This window comes from Seriola aureovittata, chromosome 6, assembly GCF_021018895.1.
Source record: "Seriola aureovittata isolate HTS-2021-v1 ecotype China chromosome 6, ASM2101889v1, whole genome shotgun sequence".
NCBI classification, from domain to species: Eukaryota; Metazoa; Chordata; class Actinopteri; order Carangiformes; family Carangidae; genus Seriola; species Seriola aureovittata.
The window spans coordinates 28,272,486-28,282,598 of record NC_079369.1 but is presented as its reverse complement, the minus strand read 5'-3'; the positions used below and the strand labels follow the sequence as shown (position 1 = coordinate 28,282,598).

General features: G+C 42.8%; 1 protein-coding gene across 2 annotated transcripts; it reads right to left on the bottom strand.

Moving 5' to 3' along the window:
* Window positions 1-101: 101 nt before the first annotated feature.
* Window positions 102-9,030, bottom strand: zmp:0000001174 (retinoic acid-induced protein 2). Of its 2 annotated transcripts, none has more exons than XM_056378652.1 (2): window positions 8,874-9,030; window positions 102-3,519 (listed from the first exon to the last, which is right to left on the bottom strand). In XM_056378652.1, exon 2 carries the CDS (start codon window positions 3,449-3,451, stop codon window positions 1,796-1,798), a length of 1,656 nt encoding a protein of 551 aa, XP_056234627.1. In that variant the 5' UTR covers window positions 3,452-3,519; window positions 8,874-9,030; the 3' UTR covers window positions 102-1,795. The 2 variants fall into 2 exon arrangements, with proteins under 2 accessions (XP_056234627.1, XP_056234628.1); XM_056378653.1 differs by having other exon boundaries at window positions 8,792-8,880.
* Window positions 9,031-10,113: the final 1,083 nt, after the last annotated feature.

Sequence of the window (10,113 nt, the reverse complement as noted above, 5' to 3'; positions counted from 1 at the left end):
CGCTTTCAGTGAACTCTGACATAAGAAGACTTCTCTCTGATATCAAACCAGGTAGAAAAACCAGATAGAAAACGTCATCAAAAAAAGACAAGACTAGGAAATTTAGAGCTTGGGACATTTTAGTTCACTTCCATATAAAAAAGCACACGTACTGTACAGTAAGCAAACATTTAACTGCCAGCATTTCAACTGTTTCTTCACCAACATCTCAATTCAAACAAAAGTTTTCATAAGCAAAAGGTGCTTCAGGAGACTGACAGGTACAAAAGGAAGCTGTTTTTTTAAATCCAGTCACACTCTGTCTCCTCACTGACCGTCCAGTATATACACAGACTGTATAAATAAAAGTTACAGAGAATAAATTAGGGTGAAATCCTCTACAACATTTCAAACTACCTCACGGTGGGAAAAAGAGCTTTCTGTTGAATGGACTGCAGACATTAGTTAAAGATGTACTAAAGCACATCACTATAAATAAAGACTTGGTAAAAAAGTGGAGCTTTATGTATTTTCCATCCCTCCTCTGTTCATCCAGACAGTCTGCATATGGCTGTTATTAGTTCTTGGCCTGTAATTCACAGATTTTCACTGTAATCACAAAGGGGCAACAGTCTTAGTAGAATAGGTAGGACACCATGTAACGTTTAAACTAAACTATGACGAAGTGCACTCAGTAAAAATGAACTGACACACGACAAACACTCTGCACATTCACATCTGATCAGAATCATGGGACAGAGAGAAAACACCATGCTCCACCAAACACTGAAGATGACACCAAACTACTTGGAACAAATGTCTTACACTGAAATATTTGATGGGGGGGGGGGGGGGGTTCTGGCTCTAATAACAGACTAACACACACTTTAACAAATATATGAGCAGTATTTTCTCTCACTGAAGCCAAGGAAACGCTCATCATTTCTTCAGTGTGGCTGTTCCCTTCTACTTCATCTTAACCTTCACATTTTAAGTTGATGTATATCGTTTCCACCTAGATTCAGTCCATAAGTCTGTTAGTGGAAACAGCCGGGGGGGCATAGTGTTGTATACACAGACAAAAATAGTTCTTTCCAGAAATGTCTTAATATATTTGGCCAGGCCTGTAGTGTTGTTTCAATATGAAAACAATTAAGACATCCCTTTTTTCCTGCTGTTTAACAAAGTAAGAATGTACATTGTTGCCAACGTTGATTTTGCCAACTCCTTATTAGCCCATCATGCTAAACCCCTGCCAATCAGAAAAGAGCATGTCGCTCCAGTGAGCTACTGATGACTACGGAAGTTTGTGATGATGATGATGATGATGGGACATGGTTTAACAGTCTCAGTCACATCCTGCCGGTGAACACTGCTCCGCTCCAAACAGCAAGAACCTCGACTATCGGCTTTTTGGGGTCTTCAGTGCACTTACAGAAAAATGACACATGGAAACAAACCATGACCCAAAAGGAAAAATGGAACCCATGTGTCTCTGCTGTAATTATAAAGAGAAACTCCAAAGCCACATGGAGAGCCCATTAAGCTGCCATACACAAAACAACATTTATGGTTTAGTATAACACTCCAGAGTAGTGCATTACATAACAACACAGCCGTTCAGCTTTCTGGAACCTCAGTGTCACATTCATGAGCCTCAGTTTCAGCAACATTTGGAGCCAAACTCTAAGCTTTGATTGGAAATGTAAGTGTATGAGTTTGATTACAGAATGTCCCCACATGTGTTTTACGTTACACGCTCTGGAGGGATTACCAAAGAGCGGTCCAACAATTAATCCCCCTCCGCCGAGCGCCCTCACTTCCTGGGGAGCAGCGCTGCCAGTCTCTGCTTCTTAATGGGAAGGAAGTGTATCTCCTGTGAGCTGACCTTCTTCAGTTTGATGGCTCTGTTTTTAGGGACCTTTTTAAGCGGGTCATTGGGGTCATGCTGCTCGCCCTGGGATGCTGACGGCACTCTGTAGAGCTGCTGCAGAGACGCCCCCTGGCTGCCGTCCCGTTTGATGGAGAAGTTCTTGGTGGAGACCCCCGAGAGACCTTTTATCTTCCCGCACAGGATGGCAGGGATTGCGTCCTTCACAGAGACGATGACCTTGGCCGTTTGTGAGGTACTGACTATTTCAAGGTTTCCAGGGCCGCTGAGAGACGCATCCTGACCTACAGAGCTAGACCCACCCGCATTACTGTCAACCACCCACTTGTGCTGCCGGCTGAACTCCAGGGAAGCCAGACTTCCCAGGAGTTTGGAATCTAAGCTCTGAGAGCATTCGACCCCCAGAGACAACGAAGTACCACTCGTATCCTGACTGGACTGGAAGGCTGAATCTCTGTCTCGTCCTGGTGAGCTGCTGGAGCTACACGACTGAACACACTTCTTCCTCACACCAGGCACTGACAGGTCGAGCACACTGTCCTGCTGTAGGCTGGGGTATTCCTGTTTTGGTTCTACTGGACATGCCCTGACAGACAGATCTAATGCCTGTCCTTCATCTGGAGGAAGTGAGGACGGGGACACATTTTGTGGCTGGAACAGTGGCAGGCATTTGCTTGAAGACAGTGAAGGAGAGGTAGTATCTTTTGGAGAAGTCTGAGTGCTTTTACTCACTGTGCAAACTGGGTTTGGCATGCTCCCCTTTGAGTCCTCAGTCTGAGGGACAGGAATGAGGATGGGGAGAGGGACGGGCAGAGGCACTGGCAGCGGGATGATGACGGGGTAGGGGACTAGAAGTGTGGCAGGAGGGACTAATGGGGCCAGAGGGGAGGTGTAGGGAGGTGTGAGGGGAGGAAGGGGGAAGAAGTTGGAGCCTGGTGACTGACAGGTTGATGAACCAGCCTGGGAGGGAAAGAGGTCCTGCAAGATGGCCGCAAAAGCTGGATTCTGGAGGAGAGAGAGCAGGTTAGCCTCCTGCGTTTGTCCCACTGACTTCTGGTCGACAGGTGGAGGTAAACCAAACGTCAAGGGGTTCTGACACAGGACGTTATTCTGGAGCGGCAGCTGAGGACAGTTAGTGGTCTGAGGAATCACAGAAGGACTCATGTGCTGAATGACCTGCTGATCCAAGACCAGGGGGAGTGAAACGGGGCTTTGGCTCGTTATCAAGTACGGTGCTGCCCCCATTTGGCCGAGCTGAGGGCCAGCGGCTCCAGCCATCTGGAGGTGAATGGGCAGCATCAGTGGGCTCTCTCCCAGACACACTGGGTGCAGCACAGTTGTGGCGACTTTAAGCGACACCCCTCCTGGAGACTCTGCAGTGGGAGTCACCACTGACGGAGCAGGAGGCTCCACCAGGTTAGAGAGGCCTCCTTTGCTCAGTCCTGTGGTGCTGCTGTCACAGGAGTCAGCAGGGATCACTGGAGTGGCTCCATCCTCCACTTTACTGGTGATTTCACTTCCTCTCACCTCAGAGCTGCACACGTCAGTCTGCGGCTGAGTCACATCATCACTACCCTCCATTATTCCGCTTGAAGAGTCAATCAAAAACTGCTAGTGGTGGGTCTCATCCATTCTTCTTCCAGGCAGCCCTGAAACACAGGAAACACAATGTTTGCTGCTGTGCTGTAGTTTCAACAATTACACATACACAAAAACTGTACACAGCATTGAGAACATCACTGGAATTTGTCCTGCGAATGCCATGTGAAGGACACCTGCTCCATGTTGTGTCTAGTACAGCTCAGGAAGAAATACTGTTAATTAAAATATAAGACATACTGCAAACAAAGCATGTTGAGACTGAGTTATGTCTAGTTCTTTGAGGGTACGCTGTAAAAACAGAAAGAATCGTTGAGTTTTCAATTTTCCAAGGGTACATGAACTAACCATGTCTGACAAACACTTGCCAAAAATAAAGTTTGCTGGAAACAAATTATTGTGTAAAAAGTGTGTTTGGTTTTTACCAGCAGCTGAATCCAAAACTACAAAATATACCTTTGCCGATATCCTATTTTACTAAATTAAAGAAAATATGTTTGAATTTTATTTGGATCAATAGATGACACAGGTTATGTTTGACATTATTATACTTGCCATATGACGGAGGGGGACTCAAACTTCCTATGGTATTACTGGGCCATGCACTATGTTTCATTATATCTCCTCAGAGCACTGGTACACATTGAATCACTTTCACTCACAGCTAAACTAACACTTAACACATACATGTATTTATATTGAGAGGCCGTATTTGTTTATGTTTATGTTGTGTTGGTTTTTCTAACTGATCTGAATCCTCTAGTGACCAACTAAAAGCCTGGAAGCCTGTGTTGATGCACATAGACAAACACTTACTACAATACAATTGACTGGTGCGCACCTACATATCACCAGATAGACTGCATCGGTTTAATAACAAAAGCCCAGATATCTGCATTAAATGTGTAACAGTCTGAAGAGACAATTTTTCACTGTATGTGGGACTGTAAAGAAACAAAGAGACATGCAATACTTTTGTCTAGTTTTAAGCCACATACACGTTTTACACCTTGGTGGTTTTCAGCTCTATATTTGAACCAGATGAAGGATTTTAGTCGTCGGACGTTTGGATCTGAAGTTATCAGAGAAACAAGCTGAGGAAATGTTAGACAGCTCAGCTCCCAGCTGCTGGAGACGTCCTGTCCTGTGTCACTGAAGAGAGGAGGACACCTCTGTGGATAATTCAGCTGCTGGTAAAAACCTGCTGAACGTCTGCTTCATAAGTTATCAGAGAAACAATCAGAACAAAGGTTAGCATCAATCTCAGCTCCAGCTCTTCCCTGAGTCTCTGTCCTCCGTACAGCGTCGCTCAAACACTGACTTTAAATGTCAAACTGCTTCATTCAGTGTTTTTATCCAAACCGGGAGGAGCTTATGGTAATGGTGGTGAAGACAACAACTCCCATGATATCCCACGCTATTTAAATGACATCACCCTACGCCGTCTTTTGTCATTGTTTTGATTGAGACCCCTAGAGGAAGAAGTTACATACTGTGTATAAATACATAATTAAATAAATAGCACAGCTCATCTGTGCTCGGCTTTAAAGTACCTTTAACCTATTTATTTATTTATTTTCTTTAGTTTTGTGTATTATACACAAAATACATTATAAACAAAATTTTCTGCAACAGCTGAGAAGTAAAGTGTAAAATTGGTGGAGTGTCCCTTTAAACAAAGTGCATCTATCTATCTATCTATCTATCTATCTATCTATCTATCTATCTATCTATCTATCTATATCTATCTATCTATCTATCTATCTATCTATCTATCTTCTTAAGACGGCTTCCCTGTCGTAACTGTGCTTTTACAAACCCACTGTGTGTTTCCTTTCCTCATCACTACATGACACCTCCACACACCTCATCCATCTGTTGTGATACAAACATCCCTTGGGTGCCAACAGATACAATGCATCCAATGTCAGGAGGTCAATTATTCATACTGTTGGGAACACCATGAATAATATTCAGGTCTTGGGAAAGGGTCAACTTTAAATAACCCGAAACATAAAAGTACCTTTTACCTTCTAAGTGAAAAACTCAATTAAATGCACACATGCAGTTCCAATTTACTAGCAAAAGCGTGACACTTTTTTTTCCTCCCAGCAGCCTTCATGTGGTGTTGGGTTGCCTCAGTGAGCAGCGAGGAGGAGTCCTCTATCCCCCCAGGCTGGTTTTATATTGTTCTGTAGCATAGATGAGAGATTGTAATAGGGCTCTGATGGATTACACGGAGGATTCTGCAGCCAGACAGGCGACCGATAACCCTGTCGCCGTTTGACCCATGGGAAAGGTCTGGGAAGTGTGTGTGCATGAATTGAATACAAAAACAAGAGCACAATCAAAGATGTTGTGTATTTATAGCTTGATTCTCCATGTGTTTTCCTGACACAGCAGAGAGTTGACTGGATTTTAAAGGTTCAAAGAGGAAGGTGTCAGCTCTCTGAATGATGGGCAGTAATGGTAGTTTATGCATATGCCACACACCCTCCTTTGTCCTTATAAGGAAGACTGCATCTGCAAGCCAGACAAAGAGGACTTGGACAAATTGTTAATAAAAGAATAAAAGCAAGGATATGAGCACACATCAGTGTCACACACATGCATGAGCAAAAGATTGTTTTCTCATAAGCAACTGTAAACCTCACTTTTCTTTTCATTCCTGCTCTAGAAAATGTAACTAATGTCTTACAATTAAGACTGAATGGGAAATTCTGATCTGTTCTATTTGTCTGTGATTTTGATGCTACGGTCTCACTTGCATTCCAGGAAGTTTGAGGCAAGACATTTCCTGCTTGATAACATGGTCATGAGGTCTGTGACACGATAAAGCCTCACTGACCAATATGAATGAAGTCTTTCTTGGTTAAGACTCTGGCACGGAGAGAGGAAAATAACCCAGATAATGCATCTATTTAATCATTCCTCTCAGGGTGAGACGATGTTTTATGAAAGGAAATAAAAATAATGTTAGAGGGTGTGAACTCTGCGCCATCAGAGTCTTCTGGTGACCTGATGCTGAACAGTAATCACCACCAGGGTGACATGTTGTTGCTGTAGTCTCCCTCTAGCAAACACAGCAGATCACAGCACCCTACTCCACCTCCTCTGCTCTTGAATCATGTGAGTACAATGTCAACTCCACAGACAAAGGAGGAAGTTTAACCAGCAAAGTGAAGACGGGGCCAAAGTACATAGAGACCATGTTCATCTTTTTTCCTGTTACATTATTTGACACTGTGGCTTTGCTTCGTCTGTGTTATCACAGAGAGGGAAGGTCAAAGACAGATGTCACAGAAGCGTCAGTAAATATCTGATTCCTGCTGATGTGCCACAAATCAGCTAAACACAAAGCTTTTGGTTGTTCCTTTTTACCCTTTTTTGTTTTTAGTTAAAATCAACTTAAATAACCCATGTAAATGTGCTGTTACACCTATTACACAGCCTGAACACACCACTGTAAAACTGTACTCACACACATTCACAGTATAGGGTCAGTGAAGAATAAATACAACCTTATTTCCATAAATATCTTTAGGTTAAACGTATTAATCTTCCTTATTTGATTCCGCCACTTCCACATGATGATAGTGTTTGTAGAGGGGGTTGATAAAAATAGCAGCTGTGTGATGCAGTTTTCATTATATATGAGCTAATGTAAGAAACATGCAACACAAACAATCCTCTCATAGAATGACCGCACAGTATTTCTCTAACACAGCGACACATCTAAAGCCGTTCCTCACTCTCACACATCATCTGTTAGAGGTTTGTGTTCACTAACCAGTAACTGCTAATTTAGTAAATGGGCAAGAAGAGACCCAACAGAGAGCCAAATAAAATCCCTCCCCTGTCCCCGATACTGTAATGATTTCCACATTTCCTTTTTTTCATCTCCTTGCCTCACTGATGGAATGTACTCCATGCTAAGTCAATAGCAGGGAGAAAACAACAACGCCTTAACTTAAATTGCATTAAAGTGCAGTGCAGTCCAAATACATTACAGGGACAAGTCTCTTTCTTTGTTCCTTCCTTCTTATGGGTTCACTTTAGAGTTAAAACCAGGAGGAACAAAGCACCAGGGGATGGATGGGGTATGGCTGATGATCTAAAGGTCATCACTCTCAACACCCCTCTGCTCCAATAGCCAATTACATCTCATTAGAGAGACACACAGAGCCTCATCATGAGCGTCACATCCTTGGACTTACACATGCTGCTCTCACCATCAGTGCAGATTATCTTTTATTCATCCCTCCAGCTGATCTCCTACATGCCACAGTAATAGTCAAATCTGATGAATAATTTAACAGTTCTAATTCATACAATTGTAATAATCATCACTATGATCACTGTGTGACAACCACACTGTTAAATCCCACTGAGAAACTCATTTTTATCATCTCACAATCTTTAACCAAACCAAAATACATTTACACTGCCAGGCCAAGTGTTTTTTATGTGTATGAACTACACTGAAGTCATTAGCAAATAAGTGGTTGCACGGAATACAAATGTTAGGAAGTAACAGTAAGAAATCCACATTCCCCTCAATACAAAGAGAAGATTCAAATGAGGAATTAAGCTGGAACCGTTTTAAATGAGAAAGCATACAATGTTTTCTGGCTATGTGAATAAACCATTCAGATAGATCTGTGGGTGTGTCTTTATACCACTGCTAAAAGAAATTTCTATTTTCCTTTTATTCCAGTTCTGTCACTGCACATGTGACAGGACAACAAGAGGAGCACATTCCCTGGTTATTAACGGCAGGCTGTAACACCAGGCCCTGACACAGACACGGTCCAGTTCATCTGAGGATATGTTCTCTACGTCTTCTCTGGTGACATGTTTATTCTCCTGCAGACACCGTCACACTGCTCCCAGACAAATATGTGTCTGGTCCTTGAGCAAGCCGACGGTTCGCCATGAAAAGCAGGGGGTGGGAGGGGGGGTCTGTGCGCTGTCTACGCGCTGGTCTCCACACATCACACGGTAATAACACGCAGGGCTGAGGGCGCGTGCGGCTCGGTGCCATTAAAACAGTTAATAAATAGCAGAGAGGGGTCCTCGCGCTAAATCACATCCCGTTATTTCCAAACTTCCCGGTCCTTCGAAGAATATTTAAAAAACGTTGACAGACCGTCCGCGTTATTCACGGTACAAGCTAGCTGCGCACATCGTCTCTGAAACGAAAAAAAAGCTTGAATACGTTATAAAAACTGAGGCCGTTCAACTAGATAAATAATTGTCCGTAAATCCACGACGTTTCCACTTACGTTTCAGCGACGTAAAAATGAGAAAATCAAGGCTCACCCTGTTTCATATCCTTCCCTTTAATTCTTCTTCTTCTTCCATAAAAATTCCAGCTTTGCAACAAAAACCAACATCTACTCACCTCTGAAGCGGCCGAGCGCGTCAGCGACTTTCCCCGCCGGCCACCGTCTCTCCGTTATGAATGAATGAGACCCGTAGTACTTATAAAATAAATAGATAAGGCTGCTATTTATCTCTTCATTGCGGTCCAGTCGTAGCGACTCCAGGCTGAAGCTGCGCACGCAGCATCGTCAGCGGGCCGCCCCCCCCCCCCCCCCCAGTTAGGGACAGATGAAAAAAACATAAATAAATAAAGAAGACAATTGTTCAGTAAACAATTTGAATAGATAATTATATAGACTACCTCTAGATATGAAATATTAAACAAATACATTAAAAAACAACAATATAGTATAGTATAGTATACAACAATCAACTAATGTTATTAATTGATTAATTGATGTAATTTCATGCCGTGTTCTGCCTGCCTTTTGTTTGTAATTTTCAAAATATATAATCTGGTACTTATTACAGGAAAATGAATGTATAAATTGATACACTTCCCATTTATTAACTATGCTGTGCAGGTAGTGGTCGGGACTCTCACAAGGGGTCACAAGTTAAGTCTAAAGGACTGTAAGAATATTACAGGGATAGGAAAGCATTTCTTTTACACAGAATTCTGTTAATTTCTTCATTTTATCTTGTAGAGAAGAGTTACTAATTATATATCGATAATTCATTAATTTTTATTTGGGTTTAAATTGAGATTTTCAAGGTCATCCTTTTTTTTATTCCAAAATTAGTACCAAATTACAAACCTATAATAAAAGAGGTGTAGTTTGATATTAAAAACCATTAACTCTAACCAACTAAAACCATCCTGACTATAACCACCAAAAATGTCCAAAGTCTGAACTAGATGAAGAGATATCCAGTATGTGATGACCCCAAAGACAAACTGAACCCCAGTATTACTGCCATTCTTTCATTTAAACACTCCTCTAGATAGTCTTATCCTGGTGACGGCTGATGACAGAAAATGGAGTTTGGCAGCTGGGGGTGAGAGTCTGGTAGTGACAGGCCTGGGTGAGCAGGATCCCCTGGGTCTCTATATCAGTCCCAACCACCCTCAGGCTCTGCCTCAGGGGCCCCTGGGCCTCTCATTGTTCCACAGGGAGGCTGTTTAATGCACTATAATGAGCCTCACAATATGCCCTGGTGGCATGGTGGTGACTTTGGTGTGGTTACGTCTTCGGTGTCCCTTCCCCCACCCTGTCCGCAGTCAGTATTACTCATATGTGGAAATACAGCTCAGATCA

What these genes read in the sequence shown, in the direction of transcription:
- zmp:0000001174 (XM_056378652.1), bottom strand. Translation starts at nt 3,451, where the DNA reads ATGGAGGGTAGTGATGATGTGACTCAGCCGCAGACTGACGTGTGCAGC.